Genomic DNA, 18,962 nt, shown 5'->3' on the forward strand with positions numbered 1-18,962 from the left:
AGTGGACAGTGTGATGTTCACGTGTAGTTTGTCTCTTGTGATTATTTGTGGTCTCTATGTTTTTGTTTACACATGATGATATGTTTTATTTTAAAAAGCTAACCATGCAGGAATTTTTATTAAAACTATAGATCCTTTGTGATTAGTTGTTTTCCTACTGGGCTTTATAAGCTCACCTCCTATTGTTCCCTTCCAGGAAACGATTAGTTGAGACTAGTGGCTATTAGGATGGATGAGAATCTGACGTTTGGATTTTTCCTAGTTTAGTCCCATCTAGATTTCTTGGTTTCAAGGAAATTTGAATGACTTGGGAATTATCCTTGATTCTGTTAAGGTATATGAAGTGGAATTGAGCTATATTAGTTAGTTTTGAGGAATTACAAATGCTAAGTATATATTTTTTATTTGTGACTTATTAAATTTAACTACTTGGTGATTGCATAACTGTGAGAATGTTATTTTTAAACGTGTATATGATGAGAGTGATCCCAATTTTTATTACTATTATTTTCAATATAATTATAAGAATTATTTCATTATTTTTGGACTTATGATTATTGTACTTTATATTATAAGCTACGCTTATACACATTATTTTCCAATAATGGTAAAAGTTTGACTGTTGACCACTCAAATTATGGATATTACACATCTGTCACTACCTAGGATTCGGGTCGTGACATAGTCTGCGATATACGCATAGGAGTCCACATAAAATATATTAGATATTTCTTTATAATAATATGGCTAACTAATATATATATATATGTCTACATTAATAGATCACTAATTAAATAATAACAACAATACTCAAGAGAGAGAGAGAGAGAGAGAGAGAGAGAATGTTATACATGAAGGTACGTACTAGGGTAGCTATATGGTGAGGTCCAAGTTAATGTGATTGTGATGAGTAGTTAAATTAGAATGGGAGCTACTAGGACTACTATAACCCTTTTCTTCTACAGTAGTACTTTGCATATTATTAGGTGTTGTATTGGACGATATCAATGAGAGCTCACAGCAAAGTTCATTCATCATCACAACGCCTTCCTTTTCCTTTGGCCTACTAATACTATTGTTGTTAAATAGAGATGTAACAATGCTCGAATCCTGCAAAACAAAATATTATTATTAGTGATGACAACTTCCATAATAATAATAATTTAATTATTCCATGCAAATTAAGAACATCCAAAACACAAAGAAAATATTATATATTAATAGCAAGAACAAAAACCCTATTAATTAATGAAGTTGTTGCTTCCAGCTTAATTAACTGACATCTCATAATTAAGTCCACCTAATATATAACGTGTGTGTGGGTTTTGCATGGAGCCAATGTACGTATTTTTTTTTATTTTTATATTAAGCTTTTTTCTTATATATAGTGAGTAGGGAATTGATTTTGTTAGAGAATAGAATCCCACATGGAAAGTATGTGGGATCATCATACCATTTATAAGAGGAACTGGATCGACCGCCATGGGAGCTACGGGAGGGAGAACACCTGTGGAGGGAGACGAAGAGTTTGAATTGTTGTTGTCATTTGCCATGGCGACAATGGCTCTGATACCATAACATGAAACAGAGAAAGTGGAAAAACTGTGGAAAGATTGAAAATGGTAAAATGTAGCTCAGACTGAAAAGCTGAGACTAAGGAGCTTATATATATCAAGAGAGAAGAAGTTTGTTACAACAGAAAAGAAAACAGAACGGTCAAGAACTGATATTACAAGACAAGTTAGTTAAGATAACCAACTGTGTAACAGAGTAAGCTTCCAAGATGAGACTGTTAAGTAACAGCCGAGCTGAGGTGTTCAATAGATTTAATAATCGGCTAAATTTAATAATGTGTAGCGGCTTCACTTTAAGTTTTACTGGTGAGACTCTATAGTGTTCTCAACTCTTGAACAGTTTTCAGCGCGATTTTTTTATGATCGTATTTATTGCAGTTGTTTTGAGCATCTTGCAAATTTTCAAAAAATTTCGAATAGTTTACAATATCGAAAATTAGGTTCAAACATGTTGCTTTTCACGCGTATAAAAAAAATTAGTCACGCGTGCAACAACATGTTTTAATCTAGTTTTCGGTATTGTAAACTATTCAGAATTTTCTAAAAATTGCGCCGATGCTCTAAATAATTACAACATTCAAGGTCATAAAAAATATCGCGCCAAAAATTATTCAAAGGTCGAGAACACTGAAAGACCCACGGATAGGGCTTAAAGTACTCCTATATGAGAAATTTCCAATATATTATAAGTAGTTATATATAGTACTGTATATGTGTGTATAGTTTTCTGACCATGTATTCAGCTTAATTCCAAAACTTTTGTGAAGGCATATATATATATCGTGTGCATGTATGTATACGTACGTAAATGAGAATTTAATACTGACTTGTATGCTGATCTATAATTTGTATTCTACATTAATGATTTATGTGTCTCAAGAGGTTTTGCTTCTTATCGATTTTTAAAGCACATGCACATAATAATAATAATAATAATAATAATCAATTAGAAACTACAAGACCAATAAGAATTTTTAACGAACAGAATCAAGAATGATTATTATTTCGACATAAAAAAGGGTTGTGGAAAATTCATTTTCTTGTGTCAGAGATTAGGAATACAAAAAATTTCTTTTCGAATTAGAATATTTTCTTCCTCTCATTCATTTTTTTGATAATTTGGTTTCTATTTTCTGCTTATTTATCTTATAAATTAATTCTGCTTAAATTGAGCAACTTCTCATAAATTAGTTCATTTCAGGAGGGTGGAAATTTAAACTACTATATATAATGTACCTGAATAACCTCATTCTGGCTGGCTTGATCATATTCTGTTTGCCGAAGTAATTCATTTTTGCCTTCATTATGATCAAAATCCCTCCAATCATTTCTCAATTCATTATTTCCAAATGACCTGCATTAATTAATTCATAAATAAATATAATAAATAGAGAGACAGATCAGAGTGATATAACCTGCTCCATATCTAAAATTTCCAAACTTCGAGTGTGATAAGAGGAATAGAAGAGGAAAAATAGAGAGAGAGATATATGAAAGAATATTCATATTCCATTCATTGATTAATCAACAAAAATTAATGAAGTCACTAACTGATCATAATTTACATATAAAAATATATATGGGTGCACATTGCTATGGGTTCGAGAATTTAATTAGGTCATCTTTGCATTATGGATTTCGAAAAGTAAAATTCTAGTAATTAATGATTTTCTTTGCTCTTGGATGTTATTATTAAAGGAAAAAAAAGGGAATCAACAAGGGTTCTATATATTCATATAAAGAGTATAAAAAACAATACTAAAATAAATAGTACATTCTTCACACTTTAATAAAAATAACTGAAAATCTAATAATTTTTATCATAGAAAGCGCTCTTTAAATACATCATCCAAATTAGCATGCCCATACATCTAAAACCTATATTACTCTAATCTAAAATTCTTTTGATTCAGGTATGGAAAAAACTCTTAATTAGGATCTCTAATAGCTAGATTAATGCTATGATAAATTAGTTTTCAAATGTTGAAAGAAGAGTTATACGCAACCTCTTACCAAATAAATATATATATGCAACTTGAAAGAAAGAGAAATTTTGTAAAAAAAAAAAAATGGAAGAAATGACTAATAAACGACACTTCGAAAAGAAAAAAGAAAAAAGTTATTTTTTTAATCAATTTAGTAATATTTTTTAAATGCAAACCAATAATTTTAATAGTTTAGAATCCAAAAGTTAAAATCTACTCATAGCCGTCTCTAAATTATGACATTAATTGGAAATGATAAAGAAAATTGTAGAAAAATATACTGTAAACCCACATGGTGACAAAGGAGTTCAAAAAAGTGAAAAAGTGTGAGAAAAAAATAAGAAATAAAAGACAAATGAAAAAATAATGTGAAAGACAAAAAAAGAAAAGAAAAAAAAAAAGAACAATAGAGAATACTTTTGAAATCGAAGAAATTTGTAGCTTTTTTTTCTTTCTTTTTATTATTGTGAAAGCGCCTTTTGAGCTTTCACGACCATTGAATTTGATACTATTAGTATGTCCCGCGTAGAAAATGAAAAGCAAAAGTATATACATGTGGTTGAAAGTGATTTGAGTTTTTTAATAGTTGTATTTTTCATTTGGGGTAAAAATTAATGAATGAAATAAATAAGTAAATGAGACTACTGCACATTCTCAACCAACAGGTAAGCCATTCAACCTAGGGATGACTACATTAATAATGCACATTTTTATTCATTATCGTGGTGAATGTACATTTTTATATACACGTATATAAGTTATGATTCAAATTTATTTACATGATGATATTCATTTTAGTGACAACAAATTTTCTGCAAATTTTCATAAAACTCTGAATAATTTAGGGTGTCGAAAAATAATATCTAAAATAATATCTGCATGTGTGACGATGACGAAAGTTTGGAATCTAATTTTGGCATACCAAAGTTATTCAAATTTTTTGTAAGAGATTAATTGTGACTACAATAAATGTCATATGTCATATAAAATTATATACAATGTAGACATGTATGATCATAAAAAATGTTCGATATTGTCAATTTATATATATATATACCTTTGACGAGAGAAAAGGGATGAGAAGAGTCTATTGCTGTCTTTAAGATGTATTTCATGCAAGTGCTTCCTCGACAACTGACTTGTTCGTACAAACATATTCATCTCCTCTTCATTCTTTATGCTTCTGTACATCTGACCACATAAATATATATATGTTCATCACAAGGGGAATTTTCTTTATTTGGTAATGCAAATGATTGTCTCAAAAAAATTAAAAAGAAAAACATTATATAATCGTTCCATCCTAAGTGATCATTGATCTTACAAAATTCAAAAGTTGTATCTATTAATTGTCAGAATCTACATGAGTAATAAGTATTAAGTATTAGTTAACTTTGTCTTTCACCACTTGAACTTTAATATATATATATATATATGAATTTGATAAGGTTTTTGGGATCAATTTTAATTCAACATATAATTTTCAATGAAAACGAGGATAATACAAGTAAAATAATATTGTTGGTGTTTTGACATTTAAACTCCTACTGATCATGTACAAGAATAACCAAGCTAGCTAGCCGTGCCAACAAGAATAGCAATCAAAATGAAAGGCATTTAGGTGATTAATATATAATAATGAGTTAGATTATTATGAAATTAACTTTCATATTTTGTTACATAAATTTCTATCCTAGCTAGCTGACTATTATCGATCTATATACATATATGTGCACCTATTTATTAGGTTTAGCTAGGGCAATGCCATGCCATGCCTGGTTTTATATATATATATATATATATATATAAAAGAAAATTAGGCCACACGATTACACAAATCCCACGTAATTACATTAATTACATATAATTAATTGGTGGAAAGAATAACTAGCTATGCCTAATCAATTACAGGCATTGCGGCTCATCTATCCCCTATAATAATAAGCCTAAGTACAACTTTTATTAATTCTTATTAACTTTATTAGTACAATTTAAAGAATCTTTACTTATCTTTTCTTAGTACATATATATATATAATGCATTCCATGCTAATCGATTAATTACTTTGAAAAGGAGGAATGGTTAAATTATTATTAGTATTTAACTTTTACTATATAACCATTTTCCTAATTTTCTGAATGATTGAGACCTCTAAAATCACATATATAATCCAATTTTTTTTATACATAATATTGTATATTGTAGCTCTTTGAAACCTCACACATTTTTTGAAAATTTTAAATAAACTTATTGCTATGCTAACAATAGGGTTCAAATAACCTATTGTACATGAGTCTATTTTATTTTTATTTTTATATATTCATGTGAATTAGATAACTTATGAAATGTTCTAAATAACTAACACATACACTATTATATATATAAAAAAAATTAGATTTATAATCTATCCACGTGTCAAAAACAAGAATTAATGGCAAAAAGGTTCCTACCAGTCTTTCCTAAAAATATATAATATATAAAGAAAATCCTCCAAACTTATATATATTTTTAGGTTATTGTTTCTGCAAATAGCAAAGTTCTGAAAGATTTTATTTCTCAAACAAGGGGGATTAATGTTATAACTAACGTGTAAAGTAGTTTGCTAAGATGATAATTAAATATCAAATATTTGAATTACTTGAACCCATGTTTCTTTAATTACATAATAAATTGTATATAGTTAATATGAATGTATAAATAGATAAGATATTATTGCATTTTAGATCATTGAGATCAATTAATAGATCAGATCATTAAATCGATGAATACATCAGCATATGCGTACTAACAATATATATATATACATATATATTGACCTTGATATATATAATTATAAATTCAATAAAAAAAAAAGATTAATTATACCTGCAGATGGCTTTTGACGTGAGAAATTTTCAGTCCTTTGACACTCATTGTCTGCAAAATTCGCTTGGGAGTTGCCTCTGAAAATTATTTAAGAAATTAAGCTTCATATAAATACATATATATATATAAGATCATTTCATCATGACCATAATTAGTACGACCACTTGATTACCTTTGAAAAGCTCTATGAAAAATTGTTCGATGATGGTGAATGATTAAACATAATTCTTAATTTTCATTATATACTTTATTTATTTTCCACAAACGAATCTTAATATAATAATAATAATTAATTTCTATATATAGATAGCTAATTAGTTAAAAAGTTACAGTAGTAGTATTATTACCTATGGCATTTATATCTAATATTTTACACCATACATAAACGGCTAGTCTATCTAATATTTCTGAAACTTTCAGTTCCTAGCTATTATTAACTAATTCCTATACACTCCACCAAATAATTATATAAAATTCTTCCACCTAATATTGATAAATTGAGATTAGGTATTATTGGGAAACATATTCAGATCTCCACTAATTATTAGTTATATTCAGATCTCCACCAATTAATTATTAGTCATTTTTAGTAAATTTTGATATTTTTCATTGACATATATATCAACCAAGACGACACAAAAAGTACTTTAAAGCATACATACTGCAGATTTAGTAACTGATTTGTTTTCCCTTTAAATTATATCTAAACTATACTAGTCTGCAAAATTATATATATATATGTATACATATATTTATGCTCTAAAAGAACGTAATTTCAGTCAGAAGTTTTCTCGATCTATTACTACACATGAAGCCAAAATAAAGAAATTTACAGTAGTATCGTCGATGACTATAAATACCAACTAATTAAGTACAAAACATTCTGAAAAGAAGACTAATAATTAAAATCGACAAAACCATAAGCTTAATTATCCATTAGGGGTTTCTATTTATTTTTTGAAATCAAGGGAAAATTAAAAGAAAAAGAAGAAAGTGGTTTTGATGCAGAAAAAACTTACTGTCCTTTCCGCCGAGAATTCGAACAGCATCGACAAAGAGGTCGTGAAGTTCAGGCGTCCATCGCAGCCGTGGAAATTCAGATTTGTTGTATTTTCTCACTCCGATTCTCTTACCGTTTTCAGCCATTTTTGTCTTGATGATGATATCGATCATGCAAAATAACCCAACCACAATATAATATATATATATATATATACACACACACAAGAGTTCTATCTCCTTCTGTAAACTATAATAGAAAATATTTGTTTGTAAGTATAAGTCTGATCAAATCAATATGAATGCGTTGTTAAACCAAACAAAAAGCATATATTGCTGAGTCTCAAACCACAGACTTTTGACTGTGAATAATAATAATAATAAGAGGCCTGGCTACGAAAGTTCTCATCTGTAGTTAAAAACATACTTATTTTATTTAATTTTATTATAAATATATATACACTTAAAATTATTAATTATATTGTTTGGCCACGTGTGCATATAAATATCATAAATATAAGTAAGAGGAAACCATTCGTTTTCTAATCTGGAATATTCTTTGTTAGTGTAGACATTTTCCTTATAATTAATAATTAGTAATTAAGCTGAACATATTTCTCACCAATCAACTACTTACGTACGTGAGAATATGTAAATATATATTTATTTATATATATTACTTGTGATAATGAGTATTATTATGAATATGATTTCTTTTTTCTTCCCTTATTAGGCAAGGAATTAAATAAATAAAAAACTAAATGAGCTGGTTTGTGCTACATGTATGCTTGATATAAAAACAAAAGAATTAACTTTTTCTAAGATGTTATAATATGATGATAGAAAAAACTTTTAGACTTTGATTTGATAAGAGAGACTTTCGAGCCACCACATCATGTAAATTCTTATCTTGCAGCCGCAATTTTTTTAAAACCAATGAATTCCAACATCAATTATTAGTATATGCGTAAAAGGGAATTTATTTAAGATAAATATATAAATAAATATAAATATATACAAAAAGGAACAAAAAAAAAAGAAAAAGAATTTATATAGTCTAGTCACACATATATATAATATAGAGATTGGTTCATCGGATTTGCCAATTCTTATTTGTTAAGGAAAAAAGCATCTTGAATTCAACTAAAATAATACCTCATTTTGTGGTCATAAATTTTGACTTTTGATGTAGCTGATTAATTATAGGTGTAGATCGAGAGCCGTTCAAAGAAATATTGGATACAATAGCATGCGTGCATATGCAATACTTTTTCTTTGAAAATAATTATGTGATCATTTTTATTACATTAGCGGGTCCACCATATAACCTTAGTGGGAACAACTACATATCTTTTCTTTTTTTTTTTTGTAAAAAAAATTATATATTTTTTAGTTTTAATATACATTTTTACTAGTATATGAAATTCTCACACACATATACATATTTTTTTTTAGATAAAATAAATTCTCTTTCACATATACTTATTGTATAATACACACAAACATTACATACAGTGATGTGGTACTATTTTTTTAAAAATAGTGAGTCCTAATTTAGATTAATGTGATTGGATGAAACTGAAATCTACTGTTTTAAAAAGTAATGTCATGTTATTGTGTGTAATGTTTGAGTACATATTTTAGGTGCATGTAACGCCCCATGTCACTATGGCTGCTTCCTGAAATGACGACTGGCCCTACAAAACAATACAAGTCTTTCCAGGAAGCAGTCATAGTGACATGGGGCGTTACAAATGGTATCAGAGCCTTGACCCAGCCAGAAGTGTGGCCGACGGGGACGTCGGACCCCTAAGTTTAGATAAATGTGATTGGTTGAAACTGAGATCCACTGTTTTAAAAAGTAGTGTTAAGTGCACATATCATTTTACTTATTATGAATAGAATAAATAGGATTTTTGCCCCCGAACTATTACCGCTGTCACATTGTGCCCCCTGAATATTTCACGTTGCTAAAAATTACCCTCGAACTATGCATGTTACTGAATTGTGAGACTTCTGTTAGATTTCATCATAAGCGGCTAACGGAGAACATATTTGACATTTTGGGTACTGACGTGGCAGTGCCACGTGTATAATTCAAATTTAAAATTAATTAAAAAAATCATTTTAAAGATTAAAAAAACAAAATAAATACTAAAAATTTATAATTTTAAAATTAAATAAAATATCAAATATATAAAAAAGATTTTATTTAAATAAAATTAATTAATAAATAATTATAGTTATAAAGTTATTAAATTTTCAACAAAAAAAGTTAGCGTATTAGTTGTAGTTTAAAAAAAGTTTAATTAAATTATTAAAAAAATTACAATTAAAAGAACCATTTTTTTTTTCTTTCTAAGTCTTTAGTCCTCACGAGTCTTCTTCGTCATCCTGATACCCATCCACTATTAATCATTATCTCAATCTAAATCAAACCACTTACATACACTCCATTGCTTATCTTCTTCACTTTGCCAAATCAATTCCAAACTTTTTATCTCAAATAAATTTAACATCAAAATTTACAAGCAAAACCTAAACACAAAATTAAAGTACAGATTTAAATGTCCATGAAAAAAAATGCATATTTAAACTCAGCCCCAACCCCAGCGACTTCACCTTCTACCTCTAGAAGCCTCGACCCCAACCCTGCGGTCCACGATTGCAACCTCGTCGCGCCAACCCAAAACCTCACAGATCAAGCCCGCAGTCGCCAACCCCAACCTCGCAGTCCCCGCGACCCCAACCCCAACACCGCAGTCCATGACCCCAACCATGTCACCGTCAACCCCAAACCTCGCAAATCCAGCCCGCAAGTCCCCAACCCCAACCCCATTGTCGCTAACCCCAAACCTCGCAGATCATGAATACCTAAAATAGAAAACGTAGAAGATGAAGAAGGAGAAGTCGAAATTAAAGAGTGAGACTGAAAGAAAATAGAAAAAAGGAAAAAAAAAAAAAGTAAAAAATATATTTTTTTAATAAAAAAATAGATTATATCATTTTTGAATTAATATTTTGGTTTTTAATCTTTAAAATGATTTTTTATTATAATTTTTTTAAATTAATTTATAAATTTGAATTATACACGAGGCATTACTATGTTAGTACCCAAAATGTTAAATCTGCTCTCCGTTAACAAAATATGATAAAATCTAACAGAAGTCTCACCACTCGGTAAACAAAAAAATCTATGACTTTTTTTGTTGTTGTTGTTAGGAGTTGGCTGGCTGTTACAGAGAGTCTGTTACTGTATATTGTTAGCAGGCTCTTATCTCGGTTGTATATAAACTCTACTGTATCATCATTCTCAATATACAATACAATACAATACTTCTTCTCAATCTGTTTACTTAATACTTTTTCTTGTAAGTAGTTATAAGGTTTTGTTTTTATAAGTTAGGGAGGTGAATTAGAATTTTTTTTTTCTTTTAAAAAAGTTTTTATAGCTTGAAATAACTCTATATACATTCTTGTTAAGGTGCCATAGAAAAAAATATATATACGGAATTGAAAAGTCAAGAGAAAACCCTTGTAGGGAGGAGAATTTTAAATGGCAAAAGCCAAAAGGAAGAGTTAAATGTTGAGAATATAAATACCACACGTTTATAAATGTGAATTTTAATATGTATATATATATATATATATATAAATGTATTTATATATTTTCCTTTATCCATGTTGTTTACCCACAGAATGATATAATTAAGCCGCTTTGTTTGGTCTACCATCTCTTAAATCGTTGCCTTCTCTGGAGTTTAAATTCAAGACTACTACTTAATTAAATAACATTCGAGAAATTGATTCATATAAATATATATATATATAGATATATATTTTGTTATCTCATAAGACTGGTCAAAGAATCAACATATATTTATATAGTATATAAAGCCCATATGTATGAATTGATAGAGATCTCTATGAGTTTGTTCTTTTTAAGTTTTAGATAGTTGGAATTTGTTTAAAAAATTAATTACCACCCTTTATATGCATGGTTGTAAGATTAATATTGTCACATGATATTTGTATATGTCAATGTGCATGTGAGCAATTAATTTCCAAAATATATATATATTTATAAATGGTTTTTTTCAGCAGTTATTGTCCTCATTTTTTATACTTTGTAATACTCTTAGGTCTTGAAAGTTGATTTTATATCAGTTAGGTCTCCAATCTTTTCAAATCGTATCATTTAGGTCCCTAAATGTTTTTTTTATTTCTTTTTTCTTTCAAAATACATAAATAAAATATAAAAAAAAATAGTGAATCAATCTTAAAAAAAAAATGGACCACTTAATTTATGACATACCAAACATGACATTCAAAAAATATATTTTCATGACATTCTAAAAAATATTTAATGGTTTTATAATTAAATCAATTTTTCATCTAAATTTTTAATATTAATAGCTGAAACTATCACGAGATTATCAATATTTATAATGTACATTTTATTTTGTAAATTTTTTATATATAATGTAACTTATAACTAATCATATATATATATATATGCACATACATAACTTTATCTATACTATTATTATGTTTTAAAAAATGTATGATAAAAAAACATAAATATAAAAAAAATTGATAATATCAAAATAATTGAGATAGTATACTTATTAATATTAATTATAAAACAACAATGTAGGTAAGAATATTTTTTTAATAAAATGTTAATTTAATTTATAAATATATTAAATATTTCTAAAAATGTCATGAAAATATTTTTTTTCTCATAAGCATGATTTACTATTTATTTTGTATTTTTTTTTATGTATTTTAAAAAATAACATTTAGGAACTTAAATAATACAATTTATAAATATTAAAAACCTAACTAATACAAAATCAATTTCTGTGATACCTAGCTAAAAAAAAGTATTTAAAATGTACCAACAATCTATATATATACATGTAACTTTGTTTTCTAAAAAATATAACTAAGATTACCCTTCTAATTTTGTGGGTAGTTAAGGATAGGTAATATTATACTCCCTTAAGTGGCAAAGCAAAAGATATTTTTTTTTTCCAAAAAAAAAAGTCAAGAGTAAAGGATTTAAAAGAGTGAGAAACCTAAACCCATCTCTCTCTCCAATCAATATCATTTCAAGGAAAGACGGTGCCTACTTTTGGACCCATCTCTTGCATAATATTTGTAATATGAAACTGCCGTGTTCAACACTTCGCTACTACTTTACTACTTCTACTACGATACATACAATTCCCATCTTCAATTTTATTTATATATTCTACAACAAGTTTAGGCAGATATATATATAAAGATTAAAATTAAGCTAAATTAGTTACTTATTAGCTGGCCCTTACAGACTTTTTGGAGTTTTTGGTAGATATTCATTAATGGACTAATTAATAATATATATCGTAGTTGGGAAGGAGAGGAATGATTCAATGATATTTAAAACACATGCATACATATTCCACTGCATCACGTGCCTATGGTATATTTTTGTACCAACTTTTTAGAACCAAATGTCGAGTGGGATTTAAATAAATAAAGATACCTAATTAATTGATTATATTAGCTGGTTTCCATTAATATTCCCATGCATGCATACACACACACACACACATATATATGGGTTTTTTTTGGACTTTGTTTCGTATATTTCTGGTTCTGTCCTCAGTTTTGGCTATCATTGGAATTTAATGCCATTTTGCGGCTCTTCAATATCGACCAATAATACATATGTATATGTGTTGTAGTTTGTGATTTGATGACTATAACATCTAAGTATAGAGCATTTTATTTATTATTTAGTATATATAGAGAGGTAACTGATCTTCTTTGACTTGACCAAAAATTAGGTACCGCGTTGCGATCATATAATAATTATCTCACTATAATTTTTTTAATTTAGTCTCAAAGAAAATAGAAAATACTTAGTGATTTCGTGCCATGGTTATGACCATATATATAGTTATAGGAAAAAAGAATTGATCTACTAATTAATATTGTATTTTAATCCCTGTTTATACACAGAATTATTGTTGACTACTACAACTAATGGCCATGTATTACAAAAATGTCATGACAATATCTATTAATAACAAAATATTTAAATAGGCCTATTGTGCTTAAGCAAGATGGAACTCCTAAAGGATAAGGATTAGAGCACAAATGAGTACGAAACACCAATATTATCACAGTATATACCTTAATGATATGGCATATTGGCTGGAGCTTAATTAATGTTGTTGTTTTGTTTCTATTTTGAATTATAATCCCCAATTTAATTTTTAATTTTCTAGTGTAGTGAAAATTATTGAGCCTTAATTAAATGAGCCTAACGCCCAAAAAAATATAGGCTTAGTTCATATCTTGTCATAAACCCAAACAGCTTATTTTCAAATCCAAACCATCTCTCTCTAAAGGGAAATGGAAAGCTCTCATTTTATGGTGTTTGGTTCACTTAAATGGAATTAAAATGGTAATGGGGAATTGATTATGATGTTTGGTTTATTTTTGGAATGAATATTAGAATTATGATTTATTTGTTTGGTTTGGTGTAGTGTGGGAATAGAATGGAATAAATGGTATATTGGTATATAAATGTCCTTGTTTTAACTTTTTTGGTTTATACTTATTATAATATTTAAAATTTAAGTAAGTTAAAAAACATTTATGACTTAAATACATAACAATTTAATATTAATATTTAAATACTTTAAACTAATTTTTGATGATTAAAAATTATTATTTAAATTATAATAGATTAAAAATAATTTTTTATTTGAATATTATGACTATATTGAAATGGTATTACTAAAAAAATTAATCTTAAATTAATAAAATTGAATAGCAATAATATAAGAATGGATATATTTTAGATTGGATATATTTTAGATTCATACTTTTAAAAAAAAAATCAACATATATACATGAGTGGTTTTAGTAGTACTAGATACAAGTAACGTGCAATGCACGTTTGCTTAGTTTTATTTATAGAATTTATTAATTATTTTTATTAAATTTATATGAATGTCATATAAATTTCAAATAAATATCCTATTTTAATTAAATAATTTATTTATTTTTGTTTAAGTTTATGTTTGTTCTAGTTTTTGAATTTGGGAGTGACAACAAGAGATTATATATTATATGTTTAATGTAATATTAAATATTATAGGTGCATTTTAAATTTAAGTTTCTTGCTAATTTTTAAAAAATGAAGTAATCTATTGCTAATTGACAGTATATTATATTATATGTTTAATATGATATTATTCTAATAAGTGAGTTTAACTTTAATTAAATTTTATTTAAGTTATAAAACATATGATTATATTATTTTTAAATAATTATCATTGCAAAATATCTATTAAAATATCCTATTTTAATTTTTTTAATTATTTATTATTTTAAAATAATTATCATTGTAAAATATCTCAAAAATATCATACTTTAATTTGTTTAATTATTTATTATTTTTAAATAATTATCATTGTAAAATAACTCAAAAATATCATATTTTAATTTTTTTTAATTATTTAAGTTTAAGTGTTTACAAACTACCATCGAATATAAGAATATTCTGTTAAATATAAGAATATTTCGTTAAAGTTAACATTAAAAAAATAAAAAATCGTTAAAACCAAGAATTTTCGTTATTTACAATCTTATTATATAGAAGAGATATACATTGTTAAACATATAGATTTTGAAGGATTTTATATATATAATTAATAAATTATATAAGTGCGATCCAAAACTTTATACATATAATTATATATTTATAAAAGGATTATCAATGAAGAAAGAAAAATGAGCAAAATATTCATTTTCATGATTGTTAAGTAATGAAAATGTTTTTCCATTGGTCTAGCATTGGAATGAAAGTTCCCACAAGTGGTGAAATTACAATTTTAATGGAATCTCATTACCAAACTTAAAATGGCTGGCACTACAAGAAAAACAGTTTTAGATGCGACTCTAGCGTCGCCCCTAATATTCAAGAAATCAAAGGCGACTCGTCAACAGTCGCCCCTAATATTCTTAAAAAATATTAGGTAATAATGTGTCAGTCGCTCTTAATAATGAGATATTTTGACCTAAAGTAGGTAGGAAAATTAGGCGTTTTTTTGTGTGAAAATTATTAGGGGAGAATATTGTGGCCCATCGCCCCTAATAATGTTATATACCCAAGACATCGTCCCCTCCTCTCACTCTTGTGACTTAAAGAAGAAAAAAAAAAAAGAACTCCCCCCCCCCCCCCCCCCGATCTCTTCTCCCTCACCCCCCCTTCGTCGATCTCTTCTCCCTCACTCTCTCGCACCTATCTCTTTCTCTCTCTCTCGGCCCGCTCCCTTCCCTGAACTCCTCTCTCTCTCTCTCTCCCCCCCTCTCTCTCTCTTTTTCTCTCTCGGTGAGGCTCCACCACCACCACAGCAAGGCAGCGCGGTCGCCTCCACCACCACCACCGGAGCATATACAATAAGTGTATATATTTTTATTTATTTATTTGTATTATATATATTTATATTATAGTAATTATTATATTGTGTTTGTGTGTAGAGATTAAAGGAGAAGGAGAAAATAGGGGAGATTCAGCAAGGTATTTTTTTATAATGATTTTGTTTAATTAGTTTAATTTAGTTAATAAAAAATATATTTATATTTGAAATGTGTTTAGGTAATATTAGTGCTATTATTATTTATTTAGAAAAAATAAATTATGAATGTTTACTAATATGTGTTTAGAAAATTTATTATGAATGTGTGTATAAAATAATATGTGTTTATTGTTATTAATATTGTAGAAAAATATATTGTGAATATGTGTAGAAAAATGTATAATATATTGTCAATGTTATGAGAATTTTCTGAATGTTAAGCTTTTAAATTTTTGGGATAGCTTAGAATATAGTTGTTATATGCTGTCGAAATTTTGGTAAAGTTAGGAGACTAAATAAATAAAACTTTGAATAATTTGAATTAACAAAATAAATTAAAGAATAAATTAAAAAAAATAGATAAATAATTTAATTTAATATTAACAAATTTAATAAATTAAATTTTAATTTAATATTAACTAATTTGACCATTTAAAAATTAATTAAAAATTAGATAAATAATTTAAAAAGGAAAAATATCAGTTTGGCCCTTGTATTTTTTCCAAATACGTGATCGGCTCCTGTGTTTTGTCAAATGATAATTCGAACCTCATGTTTTACAAAATTGATCAAAATAGTACCTTATACCCAATTTCAGTCATAAAAATTTCAAATATAAAATTTCATTCTCAACTCATCGACCACTTTCTCCGCTTTCATGAACACATCACATCACTAATGACCTGATAATTGATCTTATAATTGAAAATATTTTGACCCAAATAGGGTCTAGGACACTATTTTGATCCATTTTGTAAAACACAAGGGCCGATTGCGTATTCGGGAAAAACACAGGAGCCAAAATGGTATTTTCCCATTTGAAAATAAAGTAAAAAAATATAATTTAATTTAATATTAACAATATTAATAATTTAAAAATAAATAAAAATTTAGATAAATAAATTAAAAAATTATAATTTAATTTAATACTAACAAATTTAATAATTTAAAATTAGATAAATTATTTAATTTAATATTAACAAATTTAATAATTTAAAAATAAATCATTCATATATTAAAAATTTTTAAAATAATATTATTTGTTAATTTTATATTCATTTGTAAGATGAAAATGTAAGTTTGATAATAAAAAAAAAAACTAATTAAGAAAATAAAATAGGAACTAATAATAATTTTAAACATTATAAAATAAGAGCTTATAAAACATCATAATTTTTTTTATGGTATCATAAGATTTTATAAGACATCATAAAACGGGTAGTGTTAAAAAATATTTCATTTTTGTTACTTTTCTTTGGTGATAAAATTTGATCATCAAAGATAGGATAGAAGTCTTATATATTATCATCCAGCAATAATTTTTTCTTAATTATTTTTAATCACGAAAAGCCTTAGATCTGTTCAGAGAGGCTGAGTCAATAAAGACTCTTAAATATGCTTATCCGAATTATCCAGGACTGTATCTGCATGGATAGTTTAGATTTATTATGTACCTATAATTTTGTTGTGTATCCAGGAAATTCCCCTATAAATATCAGAAATAATGGACAAGGAAGGGGGACTGCCTTTTTGTATTACTGTTACACCCAAATTTCGAGCCTTGAGAATTGTGATCTCGAAAGCTGGATTCGTCAGGTGTGGGTTCGCAATATCTAGAGTACGTGTACGCAACCTAGGCACCGAACCTATAAAGCAGGTGGCAACCTCAAAGATGGTAGCCTTGAAATCCTCACAAGCTCGAAAGACAGACATCGGAGTACGTCTATTCTCGGGTGGCCTCGGAGCAGGAGTTCCGAGCCTGACATAAGTATGAGCTCGAAGCAACATGATCTCGAGGAAAATATTACAACTCGAAAGTCACTGAGAGACCTGGGTTGGCACGGCACTAACGATGTAGATTGCTAACTTTGAACATCTTAATGAGTCATTTGGAGAGACGCGATCTACATTTATTGTTGTAACTTCTCTATAATAAAGGGATATTTATTATTCAGTTATACGCCCCCTGGTCTTCAGGAGACGTTTCCTTATATATAGGAGTTATAGGCTTTTAAAGCCATTAAATTTATTGGCATAAAGACGAACTTCCCAGAGATGTGTGGGATAGTATTCTGAGACTTCCTCTATAAATAGAGAAGTCATGTACCTTTGTAAAGCCCGAAATTTTGTAATCTTGAGAGAAACTCTGGAGAATTCACTCTTGAAGAATTTCCAGAAATCAACTTAAGTTCTAATAACAAAGACTCGTGGACTAGGCATAATTAATTGCTGAACCACGTAAAAAATCCTCCTTGTTTTATATATTTTTCTAGCCAAAACTATTTATTGTTTACGTGCTCTATATTCATTGTTGACGAAAAACGGCGTCAATAGTTTGGTGCTTTCATTGAGAGCCTTAAGCATTCAGTCCCTGAACAAGTTATGGCCGCAAACGATCAAAACATTCCTAAAGAAAATTATCCGAGACGCCCTGGGAAGCAGCCAATGGTAAACCCGGATAATGAAGAGAGAAACGAGTCCTCCGATTCTCGGGGACCACCAGCACCTCCAAGGGATGAGGATATGTATTACAGCCCCGAGCAGTACATTCCCATTGTGGAACTTGAAAACCGGCAGCTGAAACAGCAATTGGCCGAAGCCAACAAGCGGAATGAGGAGTTGGCTAGGATAACCGCAGAGGCTCAGGCGGCTTAGCCCCCACCTCCACATGAAAACCAAGCCCCTCATCCGAGGGATGTGCATGTTCCTCCCTGCAGGCCTCGTGGGCGTCCATGAAAAAATGCTGCCACGAGAAGGCAAGACCAGCCTCCGGCACCAGCAGAGCCATCCGCTCCCTCGAGACCCCAGAGGAGCACCCGAGCTAGGGCTCCGGTTAATTCAACTGCGGAGGTACCAGCGGGAACTGGGAATAACCGAACCCCTGCAGAGGCTCGGACTCA

At 28.3% G+C, this 18,962-nt stretch overlaps 1 protein-coding gene across 1 annotated transcript; it reads right to left on the minus strand.

The window, feature by feature from the left end:
• Positions 1-694: 694 nt before the first annotated feature.
• Positions 695-7,794, minus strand: LOC133817254 (two-component response regulator ARR11-like). Its single transcript, XM_062249719.1, has 5 exons — positions 7,444-7,794; positions 6,425-6,501; positions 4,617-4,750; positions 2,811-2,928; positions 695-1,110 (listed from the first exon to the last, which is right to left on the minus strand). Exons 1-5 carry the CDS (start codon positions 7,595-7,597, stop codon positions 874-876), a joined length of 720 nt encoding a protein of 239 aa, XP_062105703.1. The 5' UTR covers positions 7,598-7,794; the 3' UTR covers positions 695-873.
• Positions 7,795-18,962: the final 11,168 nt, after the last annotated feature.

This window comes from Humulus lupulus, chromosome 2 (assembly GCF_963169125.1).
Source record: "Humulus lupulus chromosome 2, drHumLupu1.1, whole genome shotgun sequence".
Taxonomy (NCBI): Eukaryota; Viridiplantae; Streptophyta; class Magnoliopsida; order Rosales; family Cannabaceae; genus Humulus; species Humulus lupulus.

What these genes read in the sequence shown, in the direction of transcription:
- LOC133817254 (XM_062249719.1), bottom strand. Translation starts at nt 7,597, where the DNA reads ATGATCGATATCATCATCAAGACAAAAATGGCTGAAAACGGTAAGAGA. An exon ending in AATTCTCGGCGGAAAGGACA is followed by an intron (nt 6,502 to 7,443) that starts GTAAGTTTTTTC and finishes AATAATTTTCAG; the next exon opens with AGGCAACTCCCAAGCGAATT. An exon ending in TCCCTTTTCTCTCGTCAAAG is followed by an intron (nt 2,929 to 4,616) that starts GTATATATATAT and finishes TAATTAATGCAG; the next exon opens with GTCATTTGGAAATAATGAAT.